General features: G+C 46.6%; 1 protein-coding gene across 1 annotated transcript in view; it reads right to left on the bottom strand.

The window, feature by feature from the left end:
• Positions 1–5,738: 5,738 nt before the first annotated feature.
• The window catches only part of LOC122926114 (solute carrier organic anion transporter family member 1C1-like), a 99,106-nt gene continuing 85,191 nt past the window's right edge, over positions 5,739–19,653 (bottom strand). The window contains exons 10-11 of the mRNA XM_044277499.1: positions 6,010–6,202; positions 5,739–5,925 (exon numbers count right to left, since the gene is read on the bottom strand). Coding sequence (XP_044133434.1) covers positions 5,739–5,925; positions 6,010–6,202 — 380 coding nt within the window. The remainder of the gene's footprint in view (positions 5,926–6,009; positions 6,203–19,653) is intronic.

Below are 19,653 nucleotides of genomic sequence, written 5' to 3' on the forward strand. Positions count from 1 at the left end.
AAAGACGAGGAGAATCTGTCCTCATCAGGTAAACCAGAAGACCCCTCTCCCGAGAAAGTCCCAAACTGCGGATGAAACCCATATGCACCAAAAAATGGTGACTTATCAGAGGACTCCTGACGACGGTTATTTAAAGCAAACTCAGCAAGGGACAAAAAAGAACACCAATCCTCTTGATTCTCCGCCACAAAACAGCGCAGATATGTCTCCAGATTCTGATTGACGCGCTCTGTCTGGCCATTCGACTGCGGGTGGAAAGCAGAAGAGAATGACAACCGAACCCCCAAGCGAGAACAGAAAGCCTTCCAGAATCTGGAAACAAACTGCGTGCCCCTATCAGAGACTATGTCTGAAGGAATACCGTGCAATTTGACAATGTGATCAATAAATGCCTGCGCCAGCGTCTTAGCATTGGGCAAACCAGGAAAAGGGATGAAATGCACCATTTTGCTAAAACGGTCCACCACCACCAGAATCACAGTCTTCCCTGAGGAACGAGGCAGGTCCGTTATGAAGTCCATGGACAGATGTGTCCAAGGACGGGAAGGAATGGGTAAGGGAAGGAGAGGACCTGATGGCCGTGAATGAGGGACTTTGGCACGAGCGCAAGTCTCGCAGGCTGCCACAAAACCCTCAACCGACTTACGAAGCGCAGGCCACCAGAATCTCCGAGCGATGAGATCCAGTGTGGCTCTTGCCCCCGGGTGCCCAGCAAGGACCGTATCGTGGTGTTCCTTAAAAATCTTGTGTCTTAAAGCGATAGGCACAAACAACCTCCCAGGAGGACAAAGATCAGGAGCCTCTGACTGGGCTGCCTGCACCTCTGCCTCCAATTCAGAAAAAAGAGCAGAGACCACCACACCTTCAGCCAAAATGGGACCCGGGTCTTCAAAATTCCCGCCTCCCGGAAAACAACGTGACAGGGCATCTGCCTTCACATTCTTAACTCCAGGGCGGAACGTGACAACAAAATTAAACCTAGAAAAGAACAAAGACCATCTGGCCTGTCTCGGGTTCAGACGCTTGGCTGACTCCAAGTAGGCCAGATTTTTATGGTCAGTAAATACGGTAATAGGGTGTCTGGCTCCCTCTAGCCAATGGCGCCATTCCTCAAAAGCCAACTTGATGGCCAACAATTCCCTATCTCCCACATCGTAATTTCTCTCTGCGGAGGAGAGTTTTTTCGAGAAAAAGGCACACGGTCGCCATTTGGCAGGAGAGGAACCCTGAGACAAGACCGCCCCCACACCCACCTCAGAAGCATCAACCTCAACTATGAAGGGTAAAGAAATATCAGGTTGCACCAAGATGGGAGCGGAAGCAAAACTCTCCTTGATATTAGAAAAAGCCTTACGCGCCTCTACTGACCAAGAAGAAAAATCTACCCCCTTTCTGGTCATATCAGTGAGTGGTTTAACAATAGAGGAATAATTCAAAATAAACTTCCTGTAATAATTGGCAAAGCCCAAAAAACGCATCAGCGCCTTCTGATTCTCAGGAAGCTCCCACTCAAGCACAGCGCGGACCTTCTCAGGGTCCATGCGAAAACCAGAAGCGGAGAGAAGAAACCCCAGAAATTGAATTTCTGGAACCGCAAACACACATTTTTCCAGTTTCGCATATAATTTATTCTCCCGCAGGATGAGCAAGACCTGACGTAAATGTTCCTTATGAGTTTTGAAATCAGGAGAAAAAATCAAAATGTCATCCAAATACACTAATACAAATTTTCCCATCAAATGATAAAAAATGCTGTTCACGAAATGCTGAAAAACGGCTGGGGCATTCATCAAACCAAAAGGCATAACCAAATTCTCAAAATGGCCCTCAGGGGTATTGAAGGCCGTCTTCCATTCGTCTCCTTCTCTGACCCTGACCAGGTTGTATGCCCCTCTTAGATCTAATTTGGAAAAGACTTTAGCCCCAACAACCTGGTTAAACAGGTCCGGGATCAGAGGAAGCGGATAAGGGTCACGAATAGTGATACTGTTCAGCTCCCTGAAATCCAGACAAGGTCTTAAAGAACCATCTTTTTTCTTAACAAAGAAAAAACCAGCGGCAACAGGTGACTTCGAGGGTCGTATGTGTCCTTTTCTCAGACTCTCAGAGATATAAGCACGCATAGCGATCCTCTCAGGTTGGGAAAGATTGTATAAACGAGATTTAGGCAGTTTGGCGCCTGGGATGAGATTAATAGGGCAATCGTACTCCCTGTGCGGGGGCAAATCCTGAACTCCACTCTCAGAGAAGACATCCGAAAATTCAGAGAGAAAAGATGGTACAGTCTTAGTAGCAACCTCAGAAACAGATGTCGTGAGGCAATTCTCTCTGCAAAAGTCACTCCAACCATTTATTTGCCTCGCTTGCCAATCAATGGTGGGGTTATGTTTAGTGAGCCAGGGTAGCCCCAACACTAGAGGAGTAGGCAAACCGCTAAGGACGAAACATGACACATCCTCAACATGAGCATCACTCACAATTAAACGGATATTGTGAACTATGCCCTTTAATGATTTCTGAGAAAGTGGAGCGGAATCAATAGCAAAAACAGGAATATCCTTTCCCAAAGTGCGCACCTGGAAACCATGAGTTATTGCAAATTGATTATCAATGAGATTGACAGCTGCTCCACTATCCACAAAAATCTCACAAAAAATGTTCTTGCTCTCTAGCGCCACCCTAGCCGGCAGGACAAAACGGGAACTACAAGCAAACGGAAAACCTTCAATCTCCGCCTCAACCCTGCCAATAGTAACAGACGGAACATTTTTAAAAGATTTTTTCCTGTTTGTTTCTTTATTACTCCCAGAAAACTGCCTGAATCTCCTAGAAGGACAAACATTTGCCAAATGATTTATACCTCCACAACAAAAACAAACCCTCCCATGCGAGCTGAATCTTCTATTGTCAGAAGCAATCAACCCCAGCTGCATGGGCTCCTGCTCAGCAGGGGCTGACAGCGACCGAGACCCCTGCGCACAGAATGAGACCGCTGCACTGTCCTGGGACTGAGTATGACAGGAAGGGGACATCTCTCCTCTCTCTCTAAGACGCCTGTCAATACGAACGGCCTGAGACATAGCAGAGTCCAAAGAAATAGGCCTCTCATGAAAGGCAAATGCATCTTTCAATCCCTCTGAAAGACCATGGCAAAATTGACTTCGGAGTGCAGCATCATTCCAACCAGTATCAGCTGCCCATCTCCGAAATTCTGAGCAGTATATTTCTGCGGATTGTTTACCCTGGCATAATAGACGTAGTCTAGACTCAGCCAGAGCAATACGATCCGGATCATCATATATCTGACCCAGGGCTAAAAAGAATTCATCCACTGAACGGAGAGGCCGTGCCCCCTCCGGCAGCGAAAAGGCCCAAGACTGAGCGTTACCCCTGAGCAGCGATATAATGATCCCCACCCTCCGTTCCTCATCACCAGAGGAATGGGGAAGAAGGCGAAAATGGAGTTTGCAAGCCTCTCTAAAACGCACAAAATTCTCACTACCCCCGGAGAACGTATCCGGGAGCGAGATCTTAGGCTCAGAACAAACTCCATGAACGCAAGCTGAACCGGTCACTTGAAGCTGAGAAAAAGTCTTACGGAGATCAGCTACCTCCAATGAAAGACCCTGGAAGCGTTCAGCCAAAAGTGAAACCGGATCCATGCTTGAGACGGTTTTGGCGGCTTATAATGTCACGGACGGTGTACAGGAAACAAGACAAAGCAACATGCATATATGACTCACTGGATCCAAAGCTAAGGAACCATAAGGGAGACCCCTGCACAAGACCTGAGACTTTCCCTGGCTGCTCAGCCTATGCAACGATCCCAGAGGTGGATGGTTGCATATCCACGTACCTCGACTATATAACCCCTGAACACCCTACAATAGTGAGGGGACACGACCACCGGCTCCCTACACCAGCCACGGAGGGAGTCAGGGTCACCTGGGATCCAGCAAACAGAAAATAACAGATAAATGTTCAGCACTTAACTTTGTAGCAGAGTGGAAAACAAGATCAGCATGCACACACACTCCAGGAAGAAGTATAAGCCGCCCAGTAATGCATTATGGGGTGGAATTTAAAGGGATGCAATCAGTCCAACCACATGACAGCTGAGAGAGGCTAACGAGATGAGGAACTGAACATCACAACAAAGAAACTCAAGGAGGAGGTTCTGAAAGGCTTCTGTCAGAGCTTCTCAGCTGTCTGGTTGTGACAGGTCCCCCCTGGTCAGACCTTCCTGAGGACGGACGATGGTGCTCGCAGGCGACCAACTGACTACACAGCATGTCTCTAATTGCATTTCTCCCAGAAGGTTTAAAGAAATGCCTCTATTTTTGACCAGTAGCGAGGGTCTAACAATGTGTATAGCCAGTAGTTATCCCTCTGCCAAATCATGACAATGCGGCTGTCACTACACGAGCATGACAGCATGCATCTGGCCATTTGGCAAGGGACTCGGAGGGCCTCCCTGCCTCCATCTCTACTGCATACTGCCACGGTCTGTCGGGGTCATCTGTGTTGTCTTCTTTGTTGCCCTCCAGCTCCTCATGCTCCTCTCCTGTCGCTTGGTTAAATAAACCACCTAGTTGTGTATAAAATTCCTGTCCATTAGGCCGTCCTTTAATACTGAGGCACAGTAATTATATATATATAAACTAACAGATTAACTGCAAATGTGCCAGCAGGTCAACAAGATGCAGACAGCGATTTATTAGACAGCACTTTAATACTGATGCACAGCAATTCTATATATAAACCAACAGATTTAATGAGATTGTGGCAGCAGTTCAACAAGATGCACACGGTGATTACACTCAACCTGCACTGTCCCTGCAGTCTCCCTATGCTCTCTCTACAGTGTCTAAAAACTCTCCCTACGATCACCCTACCCTGTCCCTGCACTCTCCCTATCCAATATTCTACATTTAAAAGCTTTCTGCAACACTGTCCCTCGCACATACCGTATTTTTCGCCCTATAAGATGCACCGGCCCATAAGACGCACCTGGGTTTTTGGGGAGGAAAATAAGAAAAAAAATATTTTTAACCAAAAAGGTGTGCTGTGTGTTTGGTGGGTTTGGAACTAATGGTGGTCTGTGGATGGCACTATTACTGGGGATCTGTGGATGACGGACACTGTTATGGGGGGGATCTGTGGATGACGGACACTGTTATGGGGGGATCTGTGGATGGCGGACACTGTTACGGGGGGGATCTGTGGATGACGGACACTGTTACAGGGGGATCTGTGGATGACGGACACTGTTACAGGGGGATCTGTGGATGACGGACACTGTTACAGGGGGATCTGTGGATGACGGACACTGTTACAGGGGGATCTGTGGATGACGGACACTGTTACAGGGGGATCTGTGGATGACGGACACTGTTACAGGGGGATCTGTGGATGACGGACACTGTTACAGGGGGATCTGTGGCTGGCACTGTTACAGGGGGGGATCTGTGGCTGGCACTGTTATGGGCTGGGGGGATCTGTGGGTGGCACTGTTATGGGCTGGGGGGATCTGTGGGTGGCACTGTTATATATGTGCCATCCACAGACCCCCCCAGCCCATAACAGTGACATCCACAGATCGCAGCCCCCATCGGACAGATTTTTACACACATCACACTGATTATTATACACTTATTATATACACAGTGATTTTTATAAATGACACTGATAATTATATACCTGAGCACAGATAATAATTCATGCTTAACTGATTATTGCTATACATTTTTATCACTCACTATGCTCTTTCCAGATCCTGTGGACGATTTGCAGCCGGCCAGACATGCTGACATGTAGGTGATATTATTCACTCCGCACACTGGATCCCACTGGCTGGTGGAGCACCTACAGTCGCTGTTACAGTCGGAGAACAGCTGGTTGCCTCCTAATGTGTCCAGTTTGCTCCTACGATTCAGTAAAGGCATCAGAGCCCAGCACCCCCTCATTATGTGCCTCCCCCCCCATCTTTATAATAACCCTGGAACCTACCCGTTATAAGACACGGTCATCCCCGCCACTTCAAGTCTTTCACAGCCAATAACAAAGATCGAGGGAAAAAAGATGAAGGACCCAAGAGAGGAAATGAAGACCAACTTAGAGGCAGATAGCAATCCAAACTTATACTTCTTCATCATCAGACCACTCAGCAACATTCCCAGAGCCGCTGCCGGAAGGGATGCTCCTGCACAAGAAAACCATGGCACTTAAAAGGATTGTTCTGTCTTCTGTATGTCCTAAAATTCTCTAAAAGACTTAGAATGTTTAGTTCCTCACCATTTTTAAGATTTCTCTGCATGAATGAAATAATCATTATTTTTTTTTTACATCCACCCCTAAATAAACATTTACAACCAACTTTTCCCTTGCACCAAGACAGTTAAAATTAAAAATGAATCAATTATGCAAATAATCACAAATAAGAGATAACCACCTACTTTTATGCATAGAGCCTTGCTGCAGATCTACATGTCTCAAATTTAACAGACTGCGAACAAACCTTGTATACAGTCTGATCCTGCAGTCGTGTTTCTCTACTCCCAAGTAAATGTACATTAGTAAATATAGGAGAGTTATAATTACTGTATGACTGCAAGGTTTGACTATATAATTTTTGTTTGTATCCTTTACTATTGAGATTCATATTTTGTAGATCCATTGTTTGTGGACCGAAACACAAATATGGTCATGTGCATGAAGCATGCAGCGTCCCACTCAGGACACATATACCCTGTGAGCCTCCTGAGATGTTATTTTTGTTTTTCCTTTTTCTAGATCATTATGGACTATCCTGGTTTTTCCATGATATCATCAGTCTTCAGAGGAAAAATTACAACCCCATTTGTCACATTTCGTTGTTGCCTGAGATATATTTGCCTAACCCATTTTACTTTCAGATAAAAGTAGTACAAGAATAGGGTTATGGTGCTATTTCCTATGCATGCATGCTTTCCCTTCTTTTATATCTTACAGGAAGACACAACATCAAGTCAAAAATGTGTTGGGTCGACTTATGTTTTACCATGGGGGTATGCAGCATCCCACTCAGGACACGTGGGAACTGCAAAATTACTGTGAAACTACATTACCGTGTTGCATGTAATTCTCCATTACAGCACCTGTTGTATCCCTGTTCATAGGCTGGTTAGGTGCACTTTATACATCCCACCACTAGAGGGGGATAGCACTTAGTTTATATAAATACTTTAGTCACGCCTAGTGTGGATAAGCGGATAGAGTGAGGATAAGGAGAGGAGTAGAGTTGGTTGTAAGCTGTGGCTACACCCCACAGAGCAGTGGCTGAATTCTGAAGCAGCAATGAAGTGGAGCCAAGGTATGAGGGGCAGGAGAGCATTTTCCTCCTGTGATCCTCTTAGTTCCTACATCCTACAACCAGAGGATAGTGTTGCGTCCCTGGAAGAAATCCAAACTAAAAAAGAGACATCGGTGATAACTGCCGCTACCTAAGGCTTAATGGGCACCTTTGCACATGGTGGAGGACAATCTAGCTACAGGCAGCCTCACCATACCTTATAGAAGACAGATTAGCTACCTGTTCAAGGGCTTGGAAGATACAGAAATAATAGGACTAAGCATACCAGTAAGACCTACAGAACCGCAGCTTGAGTCAGGTTGTACCTGGTTGTACCACCATAAATGGTACTGGCGTCACGACAAATACCACCAAGGGACCCAGCTGCCACAAGCACCCTAAACACCATTGTCATCAAGGGCACCTCAACCTCCATCTAGGCTGGTGCTTCCCTACCACAGAGTGTGTCCCGTAGGATTTCGTGCTGTCTTCCTCATCACTGTGCTGCTGGCCCAGGGAGGCTTTCTGCTAACCGTGAGTAAACCGATGAACTGTATTATTATTGGCCCCTCATCGACCCACCGTGCACCTCACGTGTAGCCCCTGCAGTTCTGGCATGCCACAAACATAATTTGCACGCATTAGTTACTGCAGGGGCCTGGCAGTTCCTGATAGCTGGCCCCCTGCTGTATCTGCCAGCATCGCTGTAAAAGCCGATGCTGGTGGATTAACCCCTTCTATGCCGCGGTCAGTGCACTGACCGCAGCATAGAATGTGTATACGGCAGGTGGAGGGAGCCCATCAGGTCTCCTAGGCTGAGTCTCCTAGGCAACCTGTTAGTGTATTACTCTGTGCAATACACTAACAGGCAATGCATTACAATACAGATGTATTATAATGCATTGCAGAGGGGATCAGACCCCCAAAAGTTGAAGTCCCAGAGTGCAACAGAAATAAAGTTTTTAAAAAAAGCAAAAATTGTATTTTTAATAAAAAAAAAGTTTCAAGTAAAAAAAGATAAAAAAGCCCCTCTCCCCTGATTTTATAATAAAAAATAGGGGGAAAAAAAGGAAAAAACACACATATTAGGTATTACCGCATCTGTAACGACCGGCTCAATAAATATATCACATGATCTACCCCGTCCGATAAACACCATAAAAATATAAAAACTGTGTCAAAAAAGCCATTTTTGTCACCTTACATAACAAAAAGTGCAACACCAAGTGATCAAAAAGGCGTATGTCCCACAAAATGGTACTAATAAAACCTTCACCTCATCCTGCAAAAAATGAGCCCCTACATAAGGAAATAGCTCCAAAAAAAAAAATATATAGCTCTCAGAACATGGAGACATTAAAACATAATTGTTTTGTTTCAAAAATGCTATTATTGTGTTAAAGTGAAATAAATAAAAAAAGTATGCATATTAGATATCGCCGTGTAACAACCAGCTCTATAAAAATATTACATGACCTAATCCTTCAGCTGAACACCGTAAAAAAATTTTTTTTTAAAAACTGTGCCAAAAAAGCAATTTTTGGTCTCCTTACATCACAAAAATTGCAACACCAAGCAATCAAAATGGCATATGTCCCCCAAAATAGTACCAATCAAACCGTCACCTCATCCCACAAAATATGAGACCCTAACTGAGACAATCGGTCCAAAAAAAAAAAAAACTCTCAGACAATGGAGACACTAAAACAGTAGACATATTAGGTATTGCCACGTCAACAACCTGCTCTATAAAAATATCACTTAAACTAACCTCTCAGGTGAACACCGTAAAAAAAAAAAAAAAAAAAACTGTGCCAAAAAAGCTATTTTTTGTTACCTAACATCATATAAAGTGCAACACCAAGCGATCAAAAAGGTGTATACCACCAAAGTAGTACCAATCAAACCGTCAACTTATCCCACAAAAAATGATACCCTACCCCACAATTGGTAAAAAATATAAAAAAGCTATGACTCTTAGACTATGGAGACACTAAAACATAATTTTTTGGGTTTCAAGAATGCTATTATTGTGTAAAACTTAAATAAATAAGAAAAAGTATACATATTAGGTATTGCCACATCCGTAACGATATGCTATATAAAAATGTCACATGATCTAACCCCTCAAGTAAACGCCGTAAAAATATATAAATAAAAATGGTGCCAAAACAACCAATTTTTGGCTCACCTTGCCCCATAAAGTGTAATAATGAATGATCAAAAAATCATATGTACCCAAAAATGGTACCAATAAAAACGTAAACTCTACCAGCAAAATATGAGCTTCTGCACAAGACGATCGGCAGAAAAAAAAAATATATGTGGTGTTCAGAAAATGGAGATATGGAAAAATGCTTTATTATGTAAAACTGAAACAAAGAAAGTAGACATATTTGAAATCATTGCATCCGTAACAACCTGCTCTATAAAAATAGCACATGATCTACCCTGTCAGATGAATGTTGTAAAAAAAAAAACGGTGCCAAAACAGCCATTTTTTGGTTACCTTGCCTCACAAAAGATGTAATATAGAGCAATTAAAAATCACATGTACCCCAAATTAGTACTAATAAAACTGGCACCTTATCCCGTAGTTTCCAAAATGAGGTCACTTTTTGGGAGTTTCTACTGTAAGGGTGCATCAGGGGGGCTTCAAATGAGACATGGCATCTAAAAACCTGTCCAGCAAAATCTGCCTTCCAAAAACCATATGGCGCTTCTTTTCTTCTGGGCCCTGCCGTGCGCCCTTACATTACTTTACGACCACATGTGGGGTGTTTCTGTAAACTGCAGAATCAGGGTAATAAATATTGAGCTTTGTTTGGCTGTTAACCCTCAATGTGTTAAAGGGAAAAAAATTATTAAAATGGAAAATCTGCCAAAAAAGTGAAATTTAGAAATGTAATTTCCATTTTCCATTAATTCTTGTGGAACACCTAAAGGATTAACAAAGTTTGTAAAATGAGTTTTGAGTAACTTGAGGGGTGTAGTTTCTTCAATAGGGTCATTTATGGGGGTTTCCACTATTTAAGCACCACAAAGTGACCTCAGACCTGAACTGGTCTTTTCTTAAAAATTTTAAGAATTGCTTCTAAAATTCTAAGCCTTTAAACGTCCTAAAAAAATAAAATGACATTTACAAAATGCTGGCAACATAAAGTAGACATATGGGGAATGTTAAGTAATGAATATTTTATGAGGTATCACTTTCTATTTTAAAAGCATGGAAATTGAAATTTTGAACATTGAACATTTTCTTAACTTCTTGGTAAATTTGGGATTTTTTCATAAATAAAGGTGAAATATATTGATTCAAATTTATAACTATCACAAAGTATAATGTGTCACAAGAAAACATTCTCAGAATGGCTTGGATAAGTTAAAGTGTTCCAAAGTTATTACCACACAAAAAATGGCCTGGGGAGGAGTGCGAAAACTGGCCCGGGGTACAAGGGGTTAAAGGGGTTTTCCAAAGACTTTTTAACTGATGACCTATCCTCTGGATAGATCATCAATATTTGATCGGTGGGGGTCTGAGACCCAGTACCTCCACCGATTAGCTGTTTGAGAAGGCGGAAGCGCTGAAGTTGTCATATATGTGTACATTTCACCAAAATTTTCCCAATTTATAAATACTCCTCCTCACCTACTAGTACTTAGGGGCTTATGGGACTTTCTTTTGATAGTTCACAGGTAGTAACATCACTAAAATGTCAGCAGCACAATCAAGCTACTGTAAGCAGGAAACAAAGAAAGAGAGTGACACAAAGAGAAAGCACTGATTCTTTATATCTAATTCCTGACAAAAGCTGTGCTGTATGGAAGAACCAACTAGAGTAACTTCATGAAGCAGCTGCAGCAGTGCTCGTTCTCTGCCCCCTGCTCAGGGTAGGTACTACAAGCAGGGGGTTAGTAAGGAACCAGTTTTATGTGCAACCTCATTTAGATCGCTATATAATGAGAACACTTAAGCTGGTCATACACATTAATGGACGATTTCAACCAAAATGAACGTTTGTTGGATGAAATTTAAGACCTAATGGTTGTTTTAGTCAACCAATGATAAACTATTATTGTTAGAAAAGAAGTCAACAGTGTTTAATATTTTCTTTCAATTGTCGGAAGAAAGATATTCAAAGAAAGATGTTTTGTGAACGAAAGATCTTTCTTACAACAAATGTTCCCAGAAAGATCTTTTAAGGGATTCTATCATCAGGATTTCACTTACTGAGCTGTTAACATAGCCACATCAGTCTCAATGATTTATATTACAATATACTAGTATTACTTCCCTGTGTCTTGTAATTTGTCTATAAAATCGTTTTTATTAACCCCTTAAGGACTCAGCCCTATTTCACCTTAACCACTGAGGAAGGGGATACTTTAGCCCCGAAACGCATCTGGTCTGACCCCCCAAGCTTATGTGAGTGCACCACATCGAGTATAATAAGGAACAACTCTGAGCCGATCTGAAACTTCGCCCGGAAGGTGGGAATAGCTTATCTGGATCTTAACAAGCGGGATCGCGGGCAGTCTTTGAACCAAGCTGCAAACAAGGAAGCCATCCGACCGAAGTAAGAGAAGCGGGAGTAAGTTTTGATAGACGGCAGAGGCTTTTACCTGGATGTTATAAGCCTCCAACACCGGTAAGACCGTTTCCTAACTTAAAGTCAGTATACCTCTAGACTTATTCTGGACCTAAAGCGGGACGCCGCTAGGCCAGTTACACAGCAGGACATTGTCTGCGACCATTTTACCTGTCCACAAGTCCGACTAAAAATTGTGTAAACAGCGATACATTGCTACCTCATACTGGGGACAGTACCGGAAGAGTTTAGGCTATGTTACATCTTGATACCCTAGTTTTCCAAGGAATTTGAGCTATTTAAACCTTTTATCTTGATCCATTATTTATTTTTAATATTGGGACCAATTTTACTGTGATATTTTTCTAATTGTGACATTTGTCCTTTTACTGTTGCCAACGCAGAACTATTGACTAACCACTACGAATTTATTGTATTCTTATGGCCATTGTACCGAATATGTACTTCATGTGAAGCGATAATTTTATTCACCTTTGTACACAGCATACTAGATCTAACTTTGCTGATACAGTTTTTAAGGCGGTGAGTCACAGAGGATATACATTATAACCTCTCCTCGAGTGACTTCCCTTTGAGAATTGCCAGCAACATTGTGTGAATTTTCTGGATTATTAACAGCAACATTGTGTCAGAAATCATAATTAATGTGTTTTATTTTTACTATTTCGATTACTTGAATAAAAATTAGGAACCAAATATCTTAGGAGTGCCCAGTCTTTCTATTTATAATTCTTGTTCTTATTATAGCAGCGGGGTGACGCTGCGGGACTGAGAGCACCCTGTTTGGTGTATCAACCACCCTGTGCATCCTTCTAATACATTATATTTTTTTTAAAATCATGTTTTAGTGTCTCCATATTCTGAGAGCCATTGTACTTTTTGTGATGTAAGGTGACAAAAAATTGTTTATTTAGCACAGTTTTTATTTTTTATTTTTTATTTTTTACGGTGTTCATCTGAGAGGTTAGGTCATGTGATATGTTTATAGAGCCGGTCTATACAGACGCGGCGATAACTAATATGTCAACTTTTTTTTTTTCCCCTATTTTTTACTAATTCTTTTTACTTTATTTGGGGAAAATGACGTTTTTGTTTATTTTTACTTGAAACTTTTAATTTTTGGGGGGGGAAACTTTTTTTTTTAACATTTTTTTTCACTTTACTTTTTGTTCCACTTTGGGACTTGAACTTTTGGGGGTCTAATCCCTTTTACAATGCATTCCAATACTTCTGTATTGGAATGCATTTGCTGTATGAGTAATACTGTGTGTATTACTCATACAGCTTTCGGCCTGTGAGATCCAGGGGGCTGGATCTCACAGGCTCGTCACCGGAAGGCAGCGCAGATGCCTAAGGAAGGCATCGTGCTGCCTTCCATGCCATCGGGTCCCCCCTACAGCCGCATGGGGACCCGATGGCACCGCCGACTGACGGACAAGGTAAAACCGCAAACCGCAGGTCTAAATTGACATCCCCCAGCGTTGTGACAGGATGCCCGCTGAATGATTTCAGCGGACATCCTGCACCGATTAACCCCCGCCGCACTGCAATCTAATTTTTAACTTAGGACGTACCGGTACGCCCTGGGTCCTTAAGGACTCGACAAACATGGCGTACCGGTACATCCAAAGACCTTAAGGGGTTAATATGCAAATTACCTAAATAAGGAGCCCACGGGGCTGTCCCTCTGTCCGTTGGAGCCCAGCCGCACTGCTTCTCCTTTAGCCCAGCACCACCCCACTGCTAATTTATTCACTCCTCATCGCCGACCTCATATGCCTGGTGCGCCGTAATCTCGTGCATGCACCATGGAAAGACCTGTCAGTGCCCGCGCTGTGTCCTGGCATCGGCCTCACAGAACACATTGCGCATGCGCTGACTGGTCTTTCCACGGCACATGCACGAGATTACGGCACACCAGGCATATGAGGTCGGCAATGAGGCGTGAATAAATTAGCAGTGGGGCGGTGCTGGGCTCAAGCACCGGCTGGGCTCCAACGGACAGATGGACAGCCCCTTGCGCTCCTTATTTAGATAATTTGCATATTAATAAAAGCGATTTTATAGACGAATTACAAGACACAGGGCAGTAATACTGTAGTATATAATAAGGCTGTTAGCAGCCTGCATTTGTGGGAGGGGCGTCTGGCTATTTATCCCCCCTACCTGCCGCTCAGCCAGGCGCCCGAGCCTCACGCATACCTGCAGTATACCTCCACTTCCGACCCGAGTCCTTGCTTCCGGTATCCCGTGCGCACGCACTATCCCGGGCGCACGCACCGCCGACGTCCGGACTGCCGCTCGCCAGGCTATCAAGTAATCAGGGGCACAGCTGGCTCCGCTCTAGCTGTGCCTCACGCCTGGCCTCTGGCCCCTGGAGGTTTGAGTTAGGGGCTGCTCTTCCCCGGCATGATCCGCACGCATGTCGGGGAAGCGGCATCTGGTTTGAGCTGCTCTGCCGGTCACACGCCGACACGATTTGGGGAATCATAATTGAGTCTCATTTTAGGTTGGCAGTTTGCGCTTCACTTGCACCATGCAGGAACTTACCGGTTTGCCCCCTGCTGGTGCACGCTTTGTTCACCGCCCCCCCCCCCCCCCCGGCATGTTGCGCTCGCACGAGTGCGGGCGGCAGGGTTGGGGGAGCGGCATGCTAGTCAGGGAACCGCCGGTCACATGCCGGCTCAGCATGAGAGCCTATGGTGATAAAATTAGTGTCAGAGGTTGTTTGTGCATGTAACCATGCTTTTTGCACGCCTTTAATTCTGGTTTTGGGATGCAGGTTGGCCTCCCGCTTTAGGAGGGGCGCAGTTTATTGGGGTTCCCTGCCAAATCACCTGGGGCTCTGTACGTTTAATTTCAAAGCTTACCTGCCCTGCATCACTATACCTGAATTAGCGATTCGCATGCTTTCACTTTTTCGGTCTCAGGAAACAGTGGTTTTCTCGTTTTCTGGTTCAAATCTGCTTCTGTCTCCTGGTCTTTACGTATGGCCGGGGTCCCCTGGCCCCCCCGGGATCTCAGTGCCTCCCGGATCGCCCAGGTTGTCAGTTTTTCCTGGATCGCCCAGGTTGTCAATGTTCCTGGATCACCCAGGTTGTCGGGGTCCCTAGTTCGCCCGGGTTGTCAGGTTCCCTGGATCGCCCAGGTTATCAGTGTCCCTGGATCGCTCAGGTTGTCAGGGTCCCTGGATCGCCCAGGTTGTCAGGGTCCCTGGATCGCCCAGGTTGTCAGGGTCCCTGGATCGCCCAGGTTGTCAGGGTCCCTGGATCGCCCAGGTTGTCAGGGTCCCTGGATCGCCCAGGTTGTCAGGGTCCCTGGATCGCCCAGGTTGTCAGGGTCCCTGGATCGCCCAGGTTGTCAGGGTCCCTGGATCGCCCAGGTTGTCAGGGTCCCTGGATCGCCCAGGTTGTCAGGGTCCCTGGATCGCCCAGGTTGTCAGGGTCTCTGGATCGCCCAGGTTGTCAGGGTCCCTGGGTTGCCCAGGTGGTTAGCATCCCTGGTTCGCCCAGGTTCTGTCTTCGGTTAAATGTCAGTGTCCCTGGATCGCCCAGGTTGTCAGTGTCCCTGGATCGCTCAGGTTGTCAGGGTCCCTGGATCGCCCAGGTTGTCAGCTTCTCTGGATCGCCCAGGTGGTCAGCGTCCCTGGATCGCCCAGGTTGTCAGCGTCCCTGGATCGCCCAGGTTGTCGGCGTCCCTGGATCGCCCGGGTTGTCGGGGTCCCTGGATCGCCCGGGTTGGCAGGGTCCCTGGATCGCCCGGGTTGTCAGGGTCCCTGGATCGCCCGGGTTGTCAGGGTCCCTGGATCGCCCGGGTTGTCAGGGTCCCTGGATCGCCCAGGTGGTCAGCGTCCCTGGATCGCCCAGGTGGTCAGCGTCCCTGGATCGCCAAGGTTCTGTCTTCGTTTAAATGTCAGTGTCTCTGGATCGCCCAGGTTGTCAGCGTCCCTGGATCGCCCAGGTTGTCAGCGTCCCTGGATCGCCCAGGTTGTCAGCGTCCCTGGATCGCCCAGGTGGTCAGCGTCCCTGGATCGCCCATGTGGTCAGCGTCCCTGGATCGCCCAGGTGGTCAGCGTCCCTGGTTTGCCCAGGTGGTCAGCGTCCCTGGATCGCCCAGGTTCTGTCTTTGTTTAAATGTCAGTGTCTCTGGATCGCCCAGGTTGTCAGTGTCCCTGGATCGCCCAGGTTGTCAGTGTCCCTGGATCGCCCAGGTTGTCAGTGTCCCTGGATCGCCCAGGTTGTCAGTGTCCCTGGATCGCCCAGGTTGTCAGTGTCCCTGGATCGCCCAGGTTGTCAGTGTCCCTGGATCGCCCAGGTTGTCAGTGTCCCTGGATCGCCCAGGTTGTCAGTGTCCCTGGATCGCCCAGGTTGTCAGTGTCCCTGGATCGCCCAGGTTGTCAGTGTCCCTGGATCGCCCAGGTGGTCAGCGTCCCTGGATCGCCCATGTGGTCAGCGTCCCTGGATCGCCCAGGTGGTCAGCGTCCCTGGATCGCCCAGGTTCTGTCTTCGTTTAAATGTCAGTGTCTCTGGATCGCCCAGGTTGTCAGCGTCCCTGGATCGCCCAGGTTGTCAGCGTCCCTGGATCGCCCAGGTGGTCAGCGTCCCTGGATCGCCCAGGTGGTCAGCGTCCCTGGATCGCCCATGTGGTCAGCGTCCCTGGATCGCCCAGGTGGTCAGCGTCCCTGGTTTGCCCAGGTGGTCAGCGTCCCTGGATCGCCCAGGTTCTGTCTTTGTTTAAATGTCAGTGTCTCTGGATCGCCCAGGTTGTCAGTGTCCCTGGATCGCCCAGGTTGTCGGTATCCCTGGATCGCCCAGGTTGTCAGTGTCCCTGGATCGCCCAGGTTGTCAGTGTCCCTGGATCGCCCAGGTTGTCAGTGTCCCTGGATCGCCCAGGTTGTCAGTGTCCCTGGATCGCCCAGGTTGTCAGTGTCCCTGGATCGCCCAGGTTGTCAGTGTCCCTGGATCGCCCAGGTTGTCAGTGTCCCTGGATCGCCCAGGTTGTCAGTGTCCCTGGATCGCCCAGGTTGTCAGTGTCCCTGGATCGCCCAGGTTGTCAGTGTCCCTGGATCGCCCAGGTTGTCAGTGTCCCTGGATCGCCCAGGTTGTCAGTGTCCCTGGATCGCCCAGGTTGTCAGTGTCCCTGGATCGCCCAGGTTGTCAGCGTCCCTGGATCGCCCAGGTGGTCAGCGTCCCTGGATCGCCCAGGTGGTCAGCGTCCCTGGATCGCCCAGGTGGTCAGCGTCCCTGGATCGCCCAGGTGGTCAGCGTCCCTGGATCGCCCAGGTGGTCAGCGTCCCTGGATCGCCCAGGTGGTCAGCGTCCCTGGATCGCCCAGGTGGTCAGCGTCCCTGGATCGCCCAGGTGGTCAGCGTCCCTGGATCGCCCAGGTGGTCAGCGTCCCTGGATCGCCCAGGTGGTCAGCGTTCCCGGATCGCTCAGGTGGTCAGCGTTCCCGGATCGCTCAGGTTGTCAGCGTTCCCGGATCGCTCAGGTTGTCAGCGTTCCTCACCTTTTATGGATTCCTCCGGCCCGGTGAGGTTCTGGCGGGTTCAAATCGCCATAACCATCCTCTGAAGCAGCATCTGTTATGGGGCCAGGGCCATTACACTCCCCTGCTACCTTCCACCAAAACCATTCAGACGGGACCCCCTTCTGAGGTAAATTCTATCCCACGCTGAACGATTGGTGCCCAGTTCAGGTGCTGCATCAACTGCTAGCCCTCATCCAAGGTTCATCACCAGATATCCCGCTCCTGCCACACGCAGGCAAGCTTCTCAGCACCCTCAGTTTATATCTTTCGTCCGTGCCCTCGCCCAGGGTCTAGGCTATGACCCCAAGGTAAATTCGGGCCACTCATGTCGCTAGGGGCAGACTCCGCTGCTTCTCGGCATCAGGTGCCAGCTCATGTCATCCGGTCCATGGGGCGGTGGCGGCCCTCCTGCTTCACTAGGTATATACCCAATCCTCGAGTAGAGATATCTCGTGCCTTTCGATCACTGGCTTTGTAGTTTGCAAAAAGTGTTGTACCTAACTGATGTTTTTTGCCCCCTTTTTCACTGGTGTACCCGCGCCGTGGCTCCCGGCACAATTCAGCCACTATGTTCAGGGCAGGTGTTTCTGCGTGCGCCGACATTGTCCTAGCCCTGACCATAAATAATAAGGCTGTTAGCAGCCTGCATTTGTGGGAGGGGCGTCTGGCTATTTATCCCCCCTACCTGCCGCTCAGCCAGGCGCCCGAGCCTCACGCCCCTCCCTCCCGCCCTTTTTCTCTAAACTCCCTTCAGGTATGCCCCCTTTTTCACTGGTGTACCCGCGCCGTGGCTCCCGGCACAATTCAGCCACTATGTTCAGGGCAGGTGTTTCTGCGTGCGCCGACATTGTCCTAGCCCTGACCATAAATTGTAATATATATCGTGAAGACTGATGTGGTCATGTTAACATCTCAGTAAGTGAAATTCTGGTGACAGAATCCCCTTAATCCATCGCCTGGTTTGATTGAACTTGTATGGGCAGTGTGGACAACTGTAACGGCCAATATGGACTCAAATGTGTATGGCGGTGTCTGTAAACAGATCGTTCGCCAGATGTTTGTTAAACTACTGTTCAACCATCCACAAAATGTAATGTGTATGGTCACCATTACTCTGATAGCCCCATTGTAGACTAGAATCCACATCTGCATAACTTACAAATAAGTACAGTTTATCATTTCTAATTTAGCTGCATAAACGTGCAGGTCACTTGGCTGATCCACTGCCAGTTTGTGCTGGATTATGATGTCACCCCTACCCCACCCACACACAAGGGAATTCAGCAGGACCTGCCCTCTCTCCCCACTCTGTACCAGCGATAACCTCAAGTGCCCCCTGTCCACGCTACAAACACTAGCTGTAAGTAGCCACACTGTATAAGTCTCTCTCAGCAGATTGATTTAAGACAGGTTCAGCGACAGCAGAATGATGAACTTCATGAATCCACCATGGCGTGGCTGACCTCTGTGACTGTGTAGTTCAAGGAAGGCTGTCTGCTGATTAGTGGAGCAACAGCTAGAAGCCCCTACTAATTGCTTCTCCACCATTCAGTACAGAGACTACCTTTCAGAGATTCCAACACTAGGATCATAAGGATATTGCCCTCTGGATGCAATGTAGGGTTGAAATTAGAACATAACTCCGGCCTTTTCATTGTGGAGATGGGAGTACATCCTCCATGTGTAGATCCTTGGTCATTCTGTGCCTTTTTGATGCTGGGAATTGACTGAAAGGCAATGCCGCTTTTTGTTTCATCCTTTAAATTCAAGCATGAATGTAATACCTGTAGAGATGAACGAATTTTTGAAAATTCTTTTCAGTAAGAAAATTGTATTAGTGTCCAAATCAATTCTACTGAAATTGGTTTATGACACTCCCAGGTCTCTCTTTTTTTTTTTTTTTTTTGCTAGTCTTTCTTTTTTATTTTCTCAAATTTTCTCTCTCTCCCCTTTTAAGCTCTTAAACTCAATGACAGCAATAGTAAATGCATAGAGTATAAAGCTATAGGTAAAGCATGGTTGACAGTGTTAACAAATAGCCCGTTTAAAAATAAACTGTGCCATCTGATTTGTCATCCTTTATAAAATGAAAAAAAAAAAAAAACATTACAAAAGTTATACCTTATTCGAGGCAGATAGTGTTTAAACACACTATTACAGGGGAAAACAGTGACTTTTTCTGAA

This window comes from Bufo gargarizans, chromosome 2, assembly GCF_014858855.1.
Source record: "Bufo gargarizans isolate SCDJY-AF-19 chromosome 2, ASM1485885v1, whole genome shotgun sequence".
Lineage (NCBI taxonomy): Eukaryota > Metazoa > Chordata > Amphibia > Anura > Bufonidae > Bufo > Bufo gargarizans.